Genomic DNA, 17,645 nt, shown 5'->3' on the forward strand with positions numbered 1-17,645 from the left:
AAGAAACCAAGGATGCCAAGGTGAAGAAACATTGACTTAAGCTTTGCAGAAAACTACAAAGATATCCATCTAATTAAAGTCAAAGTATTCTTTAGTATACATATATACCTGAAAGTATATAAGGCTTTCACTCTGCAGTGAAGTACTTAAGATGGCCCTTCTAGCCATGCATGGTCTTGTGACTTCTACAAAATGATTGGGTTGGACTACGCAAATAAGGTGTATGGTACCCCTGTAGGGGTGGGGCCATGCAAATAAGGTGGATGGAACCTTAACGAGAGGATTGGTCAGTTTTGCCTGCTAGGCTTAAAAAGAGAGCCAATCCCAGAGCAGAGGGGGGAATCCTCACTATCACCAAGAAAAAAAGCCAGGAGTGGAGCACATCCTTTGTACCCATGGTCCCTGTGCTGAGAACCTCTTAGATACAGGAGACAGAGACAGAGAGAGCTGTAACACTGGAGATGGCACAAGATGGCAAGAAGCAGTGAGAGAAAAATGGTGGCGGCTTGAGACGGTGTGGTGGGCGTCCTGGCCCACAGAGTGAGGCAGCTACAGTGGATGTGCTGACTCATGGAACGAGAGAGCTGAGCGCTTTTGGGCTAAGCATTACTGGTAAAGCAGGGTGCCTCTGGCTACTACTGACAGAGCTAAACAGCTCTGTAACACTTGGGGCAGGGGGTGGAGTGTAACAGTAGAGCAGGGCCTAAGGGGCCGAAGGACCAAGAGGTCAAGGGCCCGAGAGAGGCCTGCCTATGGGCACAGCTGAGAAGAAGCTGTCCTAATCAAAGAACTGTATCCTGAGTCGTCCCTGATCCTGAACTGTAACCTGTCACTTCCCTAATAAAAAAAAAAAAAAAAATCCCATTAATTGTGAGTCCTGTCTGTGAATTCTGTGTGGTCACTGCAACAAATTATCAAACCCCGCAGAGAAGAATATGCCATGGAAGGGACAGCTGGTGTCAGAATCGGTAAGAAGGTTGGAGGGGAGAGGTATGGCTGGCCTCCACCCATAGCAATCAGCCTCAGGCTGATGCTGGTGATTCTCTTCCCCTTCTGAAGTTAGATGAGGTCAGACGCTGCTGCCATGCCATTTTTTACACACTCACAAGAATGGTTTACTATTCCCTCCGCAGTCAGAACTGCTTATAGAATTCAACCTCTTCACCTTCTTGAATCTTCTCCTGTATTTTGGTTCTATGTACACCATCAGAAAAAGGCATAAAAAAAAAATCAACAGCCAAGCTGCCCCCAGTCTTCAATCCTGCTCTATCATGCCAAAAATCCAGTTATAATGAAGTTCACAGGAACTGACAGATATTCAACTCCTTAAATCCAATCTAAAATTGCTATAATCACTGTATTCTACTTAAAGGGGATAAAAGCCCAATAAAGCTTTTAAATACTTTTCATGACAAAGATCTACTTAGAGAATGCATGCTTATAAATTAAGCAAATTAATAGATGAATTCCTTTTTGGTAAATCCTTCTTCACCTTCCAAATTCATCTGGATGAAATCAAACATCAAAGCTTCTAAAAACAGTTTTGGCTAACTTGGTGGATCTTGAGTCTTTCATGGGACTAAAATAAGGGCAAATACAAATTGGAGAATATGAAACTCAGAAGAATGACCTTATTACATAACTATTCTCATTGTTAAAGTTTCTATTTCATTCCAAAAATATGAATAAACTAATACGGGGATACCTAATTTAAAGAAGAATTATGGGCAGCTTGGTATTGTGGAACAGGCACAGCCTGAAAAAGAAATCCAAGACCAGGTTGTAGATCCAGCTCTTCCACTATGATTAGTTGAAAGACCTTGAGTATGCAAAGTCTCATAAATCCTCTGCACCTCATTTCCTCAACTGTAACATGATATGGTTGGACTGAAGGATTTCAAAGCCCCTTCCACCCAGATATGCCTCAGAAGAAAGGCCTGGCAACCTACATCTGAAAAACCAGCCATTGAAAACCCTGCGGTGAGCAGTTCTACTCTGACACACATGGGGTCGCCACAGTCAGAGTTTGCTCAACAGCAACTGATTTGGTTCTGCTCTAAAAAACGTCCAAAAAAGCTGCTGCTATTTGGAAGGAGAAAGAAATTTATTCCACTTGGAGGCCAAATTCCAGGCAGAAGTTATAAAGATCAATTTTAACTAAAGCTGTCAATAAAAAAAAAAAAAAAGGCCTGAATGAATTATAAGGTAGTGAGGTCCCCCTCCCGCTGGAACAGGTCAAGCAGAAGGAATATGACCATTTGCCGAGGAGGCTTGGAAGGCTAAACTGAATGTCCTCCAGCCTTCCATCTGTCAAGTTCTCCTGTTCTCTGGTAGCAAATTCCAGACATGTATAAAACCTAAGGCAGATAGAGGGAGGTGGGTTGGGGCTTTAGTCTCATGCTGCTATTCCTAGAAGTATCAGAAGCTAAGAGATCAACCTAAACTACCACCATCTACAAGCCTGATCTTGGAGATCTGTCATGTCTTCACTTTCACAAGGCCCAGAGGGACCTAGGTCCCCCCACACACCGGGGTAGTGTTATTCCTTAAAAATGCCAAAGGTGTTCTTGCCATGGGGCCTTCATATTTGCTGTTATCTCCACCTGGAACAATTGTTCTCTTTTATTTCCTCAATTAATTAAATAAATACATGCCAAGCACTGTTCTTCTAGGTGGTAAGGATACAGCAGTAAGCCAGAAAGAAAAAAAAAAAAAAAAAAACCCATTCTCATGGCTTGCTCCTTCACATCACTGAGGCCTCTACTCAAAGGTCAACTCCTCAGAGAGACATTCTTTAACCACCTCTCCGAATCACTGGTTATCCCTTTTCTCTACATCAGTTTTCTTCAGAGCCCTTATCACTCAACACCTCCCCAACTAGAATATAAGCTCCATGGAAGCGGGGTTTTGTCTCATTCACCTCTGTATCCCCGTGTTTAAAACAGTGCCTGGCACGAGTAGATGTTCCATAAGGAGTTGCTTCTGTAATGAGTTGGCTAGCTGTTTTGAATGCACTGTCATACTACTGTGGGGATTTGGTGGTGCTGGCTGAGAAAGACTAGGCAGAGCCAGGTGGGGGTTCCTGTTTTCTTTCATTACCCATGAAAATATAGTTCTGTTCAAGGTGGGCAAGAGTAATTGGCATCTGAAAATTAATCAACAAATGGAAAACCTTTGAATTAGAAGCAGTAAAATAGCTCTCCAAATACTCCTCAGTTGTCCTCTCAGCTTCAGTTTCTGTCTTGGCTAGATGAAGACCAGATTAATAGGCATCCCCTTCTATTTCTGTTCTGAGCCATAGTCAGGATCAAGGGGGCCTGAGAGAATTCCTGAATCTGTTCTATTCAGTACACATTAGGCTAAACCACAGCCTTCAGACATTCAGACACAATGAGAACATCCAGTGTTCTCATTACCAATATTTACACTTTGTTTCTCTTAAGCCTTTACTAAGCCGAAACACTGAAAGCATGCTTAGTGCTAACCAGGTATTTTCATGCATTGCTCTACATACTTCTATAGTGACAGACGCCATGAAATAGAACACATTTCCAATGTTGCCTTCAGACCTCTTATAAATCAGCAATAAATAAAAGTAAGTTAAGTTAAAATTAGCAAATGACTGTATAAGCAAAATATCTTCCATAATACTTATCATATTATTGTGCTATACTAACACCTGGAATTAAAACAAAAACCAACCTAAATGACTTTGAATGACATGGTATGTTTTTATAGATTCTTCTCTAAGAGCCCAACACGACTGTAAGGCCACCAAGCCATCTCAGGTCTTCATTATCAGCTGCCCTTGTTCTCACCCTCCTGGTGTGAACATTGTGCTAGTACGTACTGTTTCATGGACTTCAACTGCTCTTCCACGTTTCCAGATTTGTAATCAATTGTATCATCTGCCCCAAGCTTCCTTACAAGCTCATTGGCATCCTGAGAGCACACTGCTGTCACATGAGCACCCCATGCTTTCACTACCTGCCAAAAAGACAAAGGAGAGGGAAAGTGGGACAACTGTACTTTTTAAAAAATAGCTGGCACCATGTATACATATGTCAGCTTAATCTCTAGAGAATTTTAAGTGCTTTGTATTAAGAAGAATTATAGGAAGCCATCTGTCAGAGACCAGTAAAAATGATTAAACTTTAGTTCACCAAGAAAATCCCAAGAAATAAATCTGATTTTCCCTGACCAAGATAGTCAGTCACTATGTTGTCATGAAGTTATAATCAATCCACTTAGAGAAGGGTGGTGATCTCACCAGTATCAGAAAAAACAACAGTCAACAATCTCAAATTCAGTGCTTTCAATGATGACAAACATAGATGGCATTAAAAAAAAAAGTCACATGTCCTTTGGAAAATGACTATTTTAATGTGTCAAAAGCATAAAAATGAAGCATCCTTTTACTTACATCTCCAAAAACCAAACCCACTGCTGTTGAGTCTACTCCAACTCATAGTGACCCAAATGACAGAGCAGAACTGCTCCATAGGGTTTCCAAGGAGTGCCTGGTGGGTTCGAACTACCGATCTTTTGGTTAGCAACCGTAGCTCTTAACTGCTACGCTACTGGGGTTTCCTCTACATCTCCCCAGTAGCGTAGTAGTTAAGAGCCTCTGAATCAAATAGTGTATCAAAGTTATCAGTTATCAGGTACTACATGATAAGTAAACAAGGTGCATTTAAAAAGAGGAAGAAAATACAGCTATTTTATTTTTTAAAAATGTGGATCAGGTCCTCTCCTTTAGAGTAAGAAGACCTAAACAAATGGTTCCCAGGATTACAGAGGCACATAACTTATATTTTAAAATAATAAGGAATAAAACAAAAAAAAAAACAAACCCATTGCCATCAAGCTGATTCTGGCTCATAGTGACCCTACAGGACAGAGAAGAAGTGCCCTACAGGGCTTCCAAGGCTGTAATCTTTACAGAAGCAGACTGCCACATCCTTCTCCCACACAGTGGCAAAGCTTAACCACTGTGCCACCAGAGCTCCTTAATAAGGAATAACTAGATATAAATAAAAAGCAGAACTTATAATGTTATTCAGATTAAGTATCCAGAAGGCACCCTGCTCCAAAAATTGCTACGACTCTTTTCTATAATGCCAATTTCACAGAATTAAAAGGAGCTGTTCTCATCCTAATTTGAGAATAGCTACTTAACATTCACCAAGAAATTTTTGTACTGATAGTTACAGGTAATAACAGACCAGCAAACAGCTCAGCCTTGTCCTGAGTATCACTCTTCTGACCTTCCTTAATATAAGTTACAAAGATTCACCAGAATGTAAGGGATCTGTGTTTGTTTTGTTCATTGCTGAATCCCCACTCCTAGATACTCATAGGTGCTAAATAAATATCTGTTAAACACAGAAAACAAATGAAGGATTTTAAAGCCACTCATAATCTTATATCATTTCTCACTCTTAAAAAAGCAATATTGGCCAAGGGTTTATACCCTAGAAATTTGAGGGGAATCAAAACATTTGGGAGGGATATCATCTCCAAGTTATGTCTATGAGCTAAAAACAAACACCCACTGCCATTGAGTCAATTCTGACTAATGAAACATCCAATAGGGTTTCCAAGGCTGTAATCCCTAAGGAAGCAGACTGCCAGATCTTTCTCCCAGGAGCAGCTGGTGGGTTCAACCCACCGACCTTTTCTGGTTAGCAGCCGAGCACTTAATCATTGCACCACCAGGGCTCCTTAAAAACAAAGACATTTGAGTATAATGACATGCTGCTTTCAATAACAAGTCGCAAATCAAATCCAAATATGAGAAGAATATAATCTAAGATGAATAGCTCACTTATGACCATCCTTTCTCTCTTTCTCTCTCTCTCTCACACACACACACACAAACACACACACACACGGAGCCCTGGTGGCATAGTGGTTAACAGACCAGCTGCTAACCAAACGGTGAGCAGTTCAAATCCAGCTGATCCTTGGAAACCCTACGGAGCAATTCTGCTCTGTCCTCTAAGGTTACTGTTGAGTCGGAGACGACTCGACGGTACCTAACAACAACATATATACATATACATACACACACACACACACACACACATATATATATGAAACTGTCAAGGAAATATAGAAATTATACTCTAAGCATCTATATTTCCTTAAACAGTACTAAACCATCAAGAAGAATCTGTCGCATGTTGAAAAAGTTGTGATTATTCTTTCAAGTATCAGTTTTTCTTTTCCCACTTAGAATTCACTAGTATCTTTGAACATTACTAAAAGGCTTTAAAAACAGATTTAGTTTTTAAAACATTTTTATTGTAAAATACAAATATAAAAAAATGCCTATAAGGCAGACAACCAGATCAACTAATAGAACACTGGTAGCTAGTCCATAAGCTCGTATATGTGCCCTGTCCCAATGCATTGCCCCCCCCATAAGTCATCATTATCCTGATTTTTATAGTAATCACCTCCCTACATTTGAAAAAATAGTTTTATCATCCAAATATCCATTCCCTAGATACTATAGTTTAGTCTTGAGCATTTTTAAAGTTTGACATTTTTTTAAAGCCTGTTTTAAACTATAGGCTCCTTTTCTATCCCTTTCACTTTCTTATAATTTATCCGTGGAAGAACATGCGCCACTTGATCTGTAGTTTCCCACAGTCTGGAATTGCTGATTGCACATTCAGGGGCAATTCGACATGTTGTTCTGTCCTCCGTATTTCCTGCAAATTGGCAGATGGACCTAGAAACTGTTTCAGATTCAGGTTTGATCCTGTTAGCATGATTATGAATAGCGTCCTGTAAAACTATAGGAGGCACATCACGTCTGCTTATTGCTCTTATAGTGACCTAACTGGCTGTGGATGCTTAATGCCCGTATCTGTTTATTGGGGTTGCAAAATGGTGATATTCTATCTTTTCTTTTTTCATTTAGTAGTTGGAATACTTTCATAAAAAAATACTTTCCTTCATATACTATTTGGTTATTCAGTGGTACAGTTCATACAGAAAAGGCAGGGAAAATGTTTAGTTCTTTTCCTTTATTTATGAGTTTACAAAATAATAAATTGGTTCCCTATAATCTTCCAAAAATGACCACTTAAAAAAAAAGCCTTCATGAATTCCTGCATCTAAATATATTTAAAGGGCTTCATTTCAATCCATGGCCAGTATCATTACTACCGAAACTCAAAATGTCACTTTGGAATAATCTGGGATACTCTTTGGGAGCTTCTTTAAGTTAGCTCCAGTTTTTTTTGACATGATCCTACTAGTTTTTGATAGCTTCCCTACTATGTGATATATCCTAGGCTCGTCTTATACATTTTGTACCCTAGATCTGGAATCTGCTTCTCCAAGACCCTTATCCTTTCAATAAGAAATGATATTTCAAGAGCTATCTCCACATACACATATACAAAATACTTCTTGAGTTCATATTGATACTTCCAATATCAATTTGAGACTATGAAGCCTTTACTTCACCTCTTTTCTATTACATCCGTCCTCCTTTCTTCCACACCTAGAATTCTGGTTCTTGAAAACACAGGAGATGAAAGAATTAGAGTATTTCATAAATACTCTTTCATTCAGTCACGTTACATATATAACAGCCTCTAAATAACAATACCAATAGCACTATCAACATGATTGCTGAAAGCATTAATTTTAACATGCTCTCCCTATTTCCCCTCTTTTAAAAAATAGTTGTATTATATCTACCTTGTCAGGGCATATGGCTAGAACACACTGTACTCTCTCCTTTTTAAGGATGCATTTAGTTTTAGCTCTACAATTAACTGTACATTTAACATTCACTGTCAGTCCTTAATTTGCTGTCTCTCTAGCCATTTTAGTTGTCTGAAGTGCATTCTCTAGCATATTCCTCATCAAGGAACCAAGAGAATAATAGTCCCCAGGCTCTTGCATGTTGATAACAGTTTATATCTGTCCTCTATACTTGTAGGTTACTTTTACTGCATATAAAATTCTTGGCTTGCTCTTTTCTTGATATCTTAAATATGTTACTCTATTTCTTTTTTCTGACATTAAAGTGTTGCTATCAAAAAAATCTGATAATCTAATTTTACTTCTCTTGAAAGTCACAAGTTCTTGCTTTCTAGATGCCCAGAGGATTTTTTTTCCTCTAAAGACCAATAATTTTACTAGAATATATCTAAAAAAAAAAAAAAAGGTACTAGTTATTCTGAGTCTGTGTTCGTAGATAAGTAATGTATGTACTCATTCAGTAGGTGTTAGTTTTCGTTGTTAGCTGCCATCAAGTCTTTTTTTTGTTTGTTTGTTGTTTTTTTATTCAATAGGTAGTCTCAAATAATTTTAGGAAAATTTCTAAAATTGTAGTGGTTAGTATTTGTTCTATTCCTTTGCTTTGGTCTTCTTCTTCAGAGACTCCCATTTTCCATACATTCAAGCTTCTTTACCTATCTTCAATGTTTGATACTTTCTCTTCAATCTTTTTTAATCTCTTTCTTTATTTCTTTTGTATTTTAAAAATTTTTCCACTTACATATTCCATTTTTAGTAAGGTAATACAACATGTGTTTATTTATTATGATCCATTTTAAGTTAATGTTTTATACTCTGTGAGGTAAGGTTCATTTTTGTTGTTGTTGTCATAGTGTTGTCATAGTGACCCTACATGCAAGACAACAAAATACTGCCTGGTCCTGCAACATCTTCACAATCATTGTTAGTTTGAGCCCACTATTGCAGCTACTATATGAATCCATCTTGTTGAGGACTTTTTTTATATATGAATATTCAAGTGTTTCAGCAGCATTTGTTGAAAATACTCTTTACTCCATCAAATTGCCTTGACACTTTTGTCAAAAATCAATTGACCAATGATCTATCTGTCTATCCCTACACCAATTCCATACTATCTTGATTATTTTAAGACTTTATGGTAAGTCTTAAAATCAGATAGTCTAAGTCTTCAAACTGTGTTCCTGTTATTAAAAATTGTTTGGCTATTGCACTTTCAAATATATTTTAGATTAGCTTATCAATTTCTACACAAAAGCCTGCAGAAATTTTGATTAAAGATTAGCATTGGTTTTTGACATTGGTTATTTCCTATCAACTACAAATTTACATCCACCTGAACTGCCCATTGTCTTTTTCCTTAAAAGCTTTCCTGCATTTGTTATACATGACATCCATATACTCATATATTAAGCCACTAGAAAGGCTAATGCTTCCTTCTACATCAGGAAATTTTCCTCTTAAGAGAGCAAGCCGAAATTATAGTGAATTTACCACACCTACCTCTCTCTCTCAGCTTTTAAGGAAAAATCATTTGTAATATGTGATTATAAATTCATGTAAACAATAATCTTCCTCATTCACAGGATAAGGAAATTGTTTTACCTGTATAGCAAAAGTACCAACTCCACCTGAAGCACCCAGGATTAAAACACTGCAATGCAAAAGAAACCACAATCAACGAGAATCCTAAGCAGATAAATAACTGGAGAAATAAAAAGGATGCTTTAAACATGTAACTGGCTCAAAGACAGACAATCTCAAAGAGCAAATAAAGTCATTCAGCTACCCAAGATTATATTACAAGAAGATTTTTTTCTCTTAGGTTCACCAAGAAGCTATAAATGCTTAAAGTTAGACATTCTATGAACTCTTCACAAAGGTTTTAATTTGTATTTTTTTAAGTTGTTCACATGTACTTGGTAACATCCGCCTTACAATTTTTCCGGGCTAAAATTACTATAGCTGCCTGTATAAGAGGCCATTTTCAGCAGACCCAGTTGCTGTCTAAGAAAAATCACATTCCTGGCCACATTCCTGCCAAAGTAGAATAAACTTCCTTCGTTCAGACATGTCCTGTTCAAGCCCTTCAACTTTCTCATAAATAGAAATCAACCTTATCTTCAATTTGGCTTCCAGTTAAATAAGGGTGAATCTACCTATCAGCACAAACATCGCTGTGCTCCATGTTTTTCACCGTATTTATTGTCACCCTCCTGCTACTCTACATTAGGGGTGCTTAGCCTTAGTATATAGATGAGCTGGGGCTTGACCAATGATCATACAGAGGGGTTGTAAGCCCTCTGAAATTGTAAATTTCCTCAAATAACATGCAAAATTTGTTGGGATTATTCATACATGCACTGGGGAGGAGAAGGGTCTAGGCCTGCCATTAATTTCCCAGAGAAGTTTGTGACCCAAAAGAGAATCAATGTTTTACAAATGCTTACATTTTATTCTTGGAACAAACTAGGCCATCAAAGAACTGCCAACTTGGACTGCATGGGTACAGGTCCCCAGAAAACTTTTTTTATTGTACTGCACTTTGGTGTTATGCTATCAATCTAGGCTGAAGGACATTATAAAAAGTGACTTTTTAATATCTGATACTACATTAGCTAAGGAAATATTATTGAGAGAATTATTCACGAGAATTATCTTTTGGAGTGCCCAAAAAAACATTTTTCTGATGACTAAATGGTGGGAGTAGTTGTGCTTCTATTTTTTTGCCACTGTGAATTATATACCTGCCGATGACAGGTCCCTTTGATTTCGCTTCCAGAAAATACCTCTCTCTGGTGAGTACACTGGTCCTTGGAGCATGTGTTTGGTCTACAACCTTAACTCTACTTTCATTTCATTTTTCTTTATAGCTGTCTCCCTTTAGATCTTAAGTCACTGCTAAAATTTCTGAACCAGTTGTTTTTTCTGAAATTAATACCAGTAAATAGAATTAAAATAATTCTTCTCGCAAACTGTTCTTTCTACAAGAGTTACTTTTAATTTCACAAAATTATAAATTGTGAAGAATAAAAGAAACTTTAAAGATCAACCCCTCCTAAGTCCTTCAATGCAAAATACATTTTTACAGGCTTAAAAAACCCTGCTGCCATCAAGTCGATTCCGACTCACAGTGACCCTATAGGACAGAGTAGAACTGCCCCATACGGCTTCCAAGGAGCACCTGGTGGATTCAAACTGCCAACCTTTTGGTTAGCAGTCATAGTTCTTAACCACTACGCCACCAGGGTTTCCTTTACAGGCTTAGTGCTTCCTAAATAGAGAAAATAGCATTAAAATTGCCTCACTGGTACATCCAAAAAGGAATTCACCCATAAAATACTTTACTCTCTTACTTTTGCCTATTTCTATGGAAATGTAACTAGTCAAACTCTCATTTAAGTTCTTCCACAGTCTAATCTTTATCTTAACTTTCTGACTTTTTCTCTATTTCTTGAACCAAACTCTCCACCTTAGGTACCCTGTTGCCCTGACTCTTCTCTGCAAGACCCTTGCACACTGGCCCATTCTTCTGGGCTTGAATGCCTTCACCACCTGCAAAGGCCTCCCTTCCCCTGAAGGCCCAAGTCCCAGCCTTCCTCTACTATTGAGAGAGCCCCCGTACCTGATATCTGTGTAGTACAATTGGCATTGTCAATTGTCCCATTGTTAACTTTCATGCACACATCCTGCTTTCCAAGCTATCCTACAAGCCTCGCAGACAAAGACCTCATATTATGCCCAGAACTGGGCATACTACCCTGAATTTAATAGACATCTAATCAATGTGTCTTGAATTTAAAAATAAAAATCATCCAAATCATTTTATCCTACAATCAAGGTGCTACTCGCTTCAAATGAGGGGATCCCCTGGGTATCTGAAAGACCGTAGTAAAGTTTTTTTCAGTGAAGAAAAGCTTGAAATTAATTTCTAACTCTCTCTTTGAGAATGCTAGATTAAGAGGATGCCAAACATGACTGCTTAAGGAACCAACGGAAACCCTGGTGGTGTAGTGGTTAAGTGCCACGGCTGCTAACCAAGAGGTCCGCCAGTTCGAACCCGCCAGGTGCTCCTTGGAAACTCTCTGGGGCAGTTCTACTCTGTCCTATAGGGTCGCTATGAGTCGGAATCGACTCGACGGCAGTGGGTTTGGTTTTTTTTGGTTTTAAGGAACCAACTGCCAAACACATCTCTGACCTCATTATTGTCAGTTCATCGCTTTCCTATAACTCTTGATCCGAAGTAGCCTCATTCCCCAGATGACAAAGCACAAAGGTGTTCCACAGCTGCACTTGGTAGAAGAGGGCGTGATTCTCCAATAGCAGCTTCAGTTCCTGATGCTGCCACTTGATGGCGCACCAAAGTGCACGACAGTCAGTGGGCAGGCCCTGTGACACGCTATACTGTTAGCTTATGAAGAAGCCCTGGAGACTATCTTTCTCTGGTCCTGCAAGCGCCATGTTTTCTACAAGTTCACTCAAGGTCCATACTTTTCTTCAAACAAAGAAAAGTCCGAAAAAGGACAGCAGGCAAAATAAATTTACATGCCAGTAAGAAGCTGGTGAGTCTTTTATGGTTTCATTACCTTCAAAGTACTTTCAGCCCAAAGGGAAAATACTGCTGTTGCTTATCCCCTAATGGCCTTTCACTTAGTGCTACACAGTGGGAATACTTTTCATCTGGCTTGCTGTAAATGGTCATACTATGTAGTCAAACCTCATTAAAGTAGAGATCTACATGTCACAGGTAGTCCCCGACTTATTACAATGAGGTTTTGTTCCCACAGCTCAGTCATGAGTCAGTTCGGATGTAAGTCAAATACCTCTTTTTTGTTAGTTTCCATTATTATTGTCTTTTATTATCAGTGTCTTTATAGCTCTGATCTTTGAACATCCGTGACTGAACATCTGAGAATGATAACACTGGCAAATTATGCGCTGCAACACTGTAGTACATATTACTAACGACAAGCTATACCAAAAAAAAAAAAAAACTGGCAGTTTTATGTGTGGATCCTCGTAACTTGAATATACCCTAAGTTGGGGACTATCTGTATAGTAAAGAAAGGGGTGCTGTATGGCTTATCAGTTTATACAGAGCAAGAGCCCAGGAAATATTCTATTTACAAAGAGCGCTGTCATTTAAAATTGCCAAGAATTTTAATTACACTCCTCTCTTACAACCCAAGTCCACATAGAAAGCTTCTTTTGAAGTCAGTGGAAATTGCACTAGTGGCAGATAATAGAAAAATTGGGGAAAAGAATGAATAATTATTATATTACACATGCACTCTTAAACCCTAAAATCAAACTTTTTTTTTTTGGCATTTCTGCCCAAACTCTAAATTCTCCCTAAACATACAGTAAGATACTAAAGCAATTTTGGCTTCTTTTCCATGACTGAGCCACTTTTTATTTAGCACTTAGGTACCTAATTCCATGACTGAGTCACTTTTTATTTAGCATCTGGGTACCTAAGTCTTCTACAGTCACATTTCTCAATATTATTACAATCTTGGGAGCTGGGCAATTAATACCTTATCCGTTTTACAAGTGGAAAATATATGAAACATACCACGAAACAGCAGGCGATCCAGAAGCAGGGAATCATCTTTCAAGTTTCTATATTCTGGCTTAGCCCCAGAGATCTCTGAATGCCAGAACTAGTACATAGAGACCTGGGTTCTAGTCCCAACTCACTCACTAACTGAATCCCTAGGCCTCAGATTCATCACCTATGAAATGACGATCATAGAGGTGTGCTCTAGGATTCAGCAAAAGGAAGGAACAGCATTTTCAATCTAACTTAAGCTTATATTTAGTTTCTCAACCTTTCTAACATAGGAACATATGACCTCTATGATTCACCCCAGACCACAAGATTAGAGTGTCATTTATTAAATCCTAATGGCTTTTTTTTTTTTTAATGGCTTAGGAACAAAGATGATTCAAATGATGATTAAATCTTCCATCAGCAGAAACAAATGGTCTTTAACAAATAACAAAAATTATCTTATGTGAAATCAAACTGACAATGGCAACTTGAAAGGTTGGATGGGAAGCTTAGGGGAGTTTAAGATAATTTTGATGAAATAATTTGGAAAAAGACAGTGAGAGTGGCAGCACAACTTGCAGAATGTAACCAATGTCACTGAATTGTACATGTAGAAATTGTTGAGATGGTGTATCTTTGGCTGGGCATATTCCGCCCCCCCAAAAAAAAATTTTTGTAAATAAATAAGGATAATGCTAAAAATATTTAAACTCATTTTTCAGCTTCACACAATCATTCTAAATCTGGAAAAAAAAGAGTGAAAGATAACAAAGTATGTCATAATCTGCTAAATTTCCTCCCTAAAGGGAGTGCAACACTGAATCTGAGTAAGTGGAATAACAGGTCTCCAAAACCAATCAACAAAACATGACCAAGATAGCCTGAACTTGTCTGTCCCCTTCTTCAAAGCCTCTGTAATTCACAAGGACCTTCCCAATTTACAGAAGGGTTCATGTATAAATTAGTTGTTTGGAACTTTAAACACATTTTCCCATGAAAATCTTGGCAAGGTGCCCAGGGTAGCCATTTATAAAGGTTTAGTGAATCCATAATGAACCAAGAACCTCATACAGAGTATAACAATGGTTCTGTGGGAAATGTATTCAGAATTTCAACTAGGACTACTGGGAACACATGGCCTAGGCAGTGAGAACTGTCACAAATCACGGGTTGCTTCAATCTGGTACAGAAGCAAGTAGGGAAAGGAGCCTTACAACGAGCAGCAATAGGATGGATGAGAGAAGAAGATGGTCAGCGGAGGAGTCACCACGAAGCTAATGATGCTTAAACTTCAGGCCCCTAGCTTACACAGGCCCTGAGAGCAGCTCTAGCAATAGACATGCATGCACATGTGTTTTTGTCAAATTTGCAAAAGTAAGATATGCTCATCACAATCATCAACACTGTGATGGTTAATTTTATATGTCAATTTGGCTAGGCTATGGTTCCCAATTATTTTACTTAACACTACTCTACCTGCAGTCATGGAGTAGTTAGTTACATGTGATTAAATCACTTGGTTTGGGGTAGAGCAGTTAACCTGCCATACTGTAATCTAATGTAATGTAATTACCTTACATCTAACACAGTGTGACATAATCATATTCCATAATGTAATCTAACGCAAAACAATCAGTGAATCAGTTGAAGTTGTACCTGTGTAGGGTGGATACTAAACCTAATCACTTCTGAGTTTTAAAAACACCAGGATAGACACAGACATACTTACATATATACACAAGGGAAGACAGAAGTCTTGTGAAAATCATCTACAAGCAAAGGAACATCCAGGGTTGCCAGAAGACACCAGAAACTAGGAGAGCGGCTTAAAGAAGGAACTGACATGGCTGAGACCCTGATTTGGACTTGTAGCCTCTAAACTGTGAGAAAATAAAATTTCTGTTCTTTAAAGCCACCCATTTGTGGCATTTCCGTTATGGCAGCAGGAGGAAACTAAGAGACACTCCTTACTCTCTCTGCCATACTTTCTCTCTTGTAGGTAGCACTAGATTTGCCTAAAGGGAAGTTAATTTGGAAATACATGTGCTTTGGGTTTAGTGGAAAATACTTTTGTGGTTCACAGTCACTTGCATGAAGAGGTAAGTTATTGCTAGCTGTCCTGGTTTAAGAATGTCTTTCAGGAATATTCCTGTCTCCCACTAAGTCAATTCCCCTAGGCTTCATGATGCAAAGGTCAGAAATTTTAAGATAAGACTGAGTACTACAGTGCTGTCAAAGAGAGAGATTGATAGTAGATATCTTGCTTTGATTTGGGGGTTTTCTTATCCACAAAACCAAATATTCACTTTAAAGAAATCCCTGACCAAAATTAACCTGCCATCAGCTTTTCTTTCACCCAAAGTAGCAAATCCTTTCTTTCCTGTATGAAGCCAGGCTTACTAAATTCGAATTTCAAAAGATATGGCCCGGTGGAGGGCCTGAGACCATCTTGTGACCTGATATCCATTAATCTCAGTAAAAGGGGGAGGACAGGGTTCAATCAATCATATTTCGATTGGCCAGTGGTTGATCTTCTGTATTTCTCCCTCCTCTCCTCTTTATAAGCCTCAGTGTACCCAGCTTCTTCAAGCCATTTGCTTTTTTTGGAATCAAAATGGTCTTCCTGTATGCATACAGAATAACTGCTCGGAATAAACGTTATGTTCAAATTTCGCTGGGTTTTTATTATTTTTAACGTGTGGGTAGTCAAGGAGAAACACGGAGTGAAATGTATACAGCCAGACGGTAGTCTGTGAAAAAATACTTCCAATCAAAAGACATGTAAAAACTTATAATACACAACTATATGGAAGGCATCACCAACAAACTAGCTAATAACAATTGTCAATTAAAATACCATAGTATTTTAGGATTATTCACCCCACAAGGAAATTTAAAATATCCTGAAATATATAAAAACATGTGAAAGAAACTTGGACAGCATTTTTCCAAATTTTACAACAATCCTGAAATTTTCTGACATAAATAACTAGTTGTGAAGTGGGAAGGTTGTGGGGAGAGCAGGGTTTGGGAACAGTACGTGAATTTGGCTTAGTAAAGTAAATCACAATTAACTGACAGTAGAAATACAGAGGAAGAACTGGGGTGGATCTTGTTCTGCATGTGTTGAGTTTAAATGGAACTCAGGAGAAGAGTTAGGGCTAGAAATTTAGATCCAGAAATTGCTGCCGTTGTTTGGTGCCGTCAAGTTGGTTCCGACTCATTCGACCCCATATACAACAGAATGAAACGCTGCCTGGTCCTGTGCCATTCTCACAACCGTTGCTATGTTTGAGCCCATTGCTACAGCCACTATGTCAATCTATCTCCTTGAGGGCCTTCCTCTTTTTTGCAGACCCTCTACTCTACCAAGCATGATATGCTTCTCCATGGATTGGTCCCTCCTGATAACACGTCCAAAGTACATGAAACAAAGTCTCACCATTTTCGCTTCTAAGGAGCATTCTGACTATACTTCTTCCAAGACAGATCTGTTCATTTTTCTAACAGTCCATGGTATAATCAATATTTTTTGCCAAAGCCATTATTCAAAGGCATCAGTTCTTCTTTGGTCTTCCTTACTCATTGTCCATCTTTCATATGCATATGAGGCAATTGAAAACATCATGGCTTGGGTGAGGCACACCTTAGTCCTCAAAGTGACATCTTTGTTTTTTTAATGCTTTAAAGAAGTCTTTTGCAACAGATTTGCCCAATGCAATATCCGATGGTACTGAGGGAAGATCTGGAAATTCCCAACATATAAATGGAAGCTAGGAGTAATGAGATAACCCTGGGAGACAGAGGGATGATGGGGATGGAACACCGGGAGAGGATCAACAATTAAAGGAGTTAAGAAAGGAGAGCCTTTGAGAAATGACAAGAAATGGTGGAAAAGGCAAGGGGTAAACTAAAGAAGCCTATTGTCCCTAAAACCATGGAAAAAGTGAGTATTAAGAAGGAAGAGGTGGTCAACAGTGCCAGATACTTCAGAGAGGTCAAAGTAAAATAAGAGCTGAAAAGCTCTCTTGGGTCTGGCAACTTAGCCATGGCCATGGTGAGAGCAGCTGCAGCCCAATGGCAAGGTTGGAAACTAGATTACAGTGAATTGAAGAGTCAGTGACTTTTACACCTCAAAAGACAGCTGCCCTGCTCACCTAGAAAACTAATCTGCAAAACAAAAATTGCCGGGTGAGAATTTTCAACCATTCTTAAAAAAGCCCTCCGGGCCTCCCTAGAGAAGGGCCCCAGGAGTAGAGGTTCATTTGCATCACACTGGGCAGGCCAGAGCCTTCACCCTTGATCTCCT

At 38.7% G+C, this 17,645-nt stretch overlaps 1 protein-coding gene across 7 annotated transcripts in view; it reads right to left on the minus strand.

Annotated features, from left to right (window-relative positions):
* Positions 1 to 17,645, minus strand: part of RTN4IP1 (reticulon 4 interacting protein 1) — a 55,667-nt gene that overhangs the window by 26,053 nt on the left and 11,969 nt on the right. For 6 of the 7 annotated variants that reach the window (XM_010601340.3, XM_003404314.4, XM_064289372.1 and 3 more), the window contains 2 exons: positions 9,388 to 9,436; positions 3,851 to 3,987 (listed from right to left, as the gene is read on the minus strand). The exons of the other annotated variant lie outside the window; for it this stretch is intronic. In XM_010601340.3, coding sequence (XP_010599642.1) covers positions 3,851 to 3,987; positions 9,388 to 9,436 — 186 coding nt within the window. The remainder of the gene's footprint in view (positions 1 to 3,850; positions 3,988 to 9,387; positions 9,437 to 17,645) is intronic. 7 annotated transcript variants of the gene reach the window in all.

The sequence above is a fragment of the Loxodonta africana genome, chromosome 1, assembly GCF_030014295.1.
Source record: "Loxodonta africana isolate mLoxAfr1 chromosome 1, mLoxAfr1.hap2, whole genome shotgun sequence".
In the NCBI taxonomy this organism is placed as follows: Eukaryota; Metazoa; Chordata; class Mammalia; order Proboscidea; family Elephantidae; genus Loxodonta; species Loxodonta africana.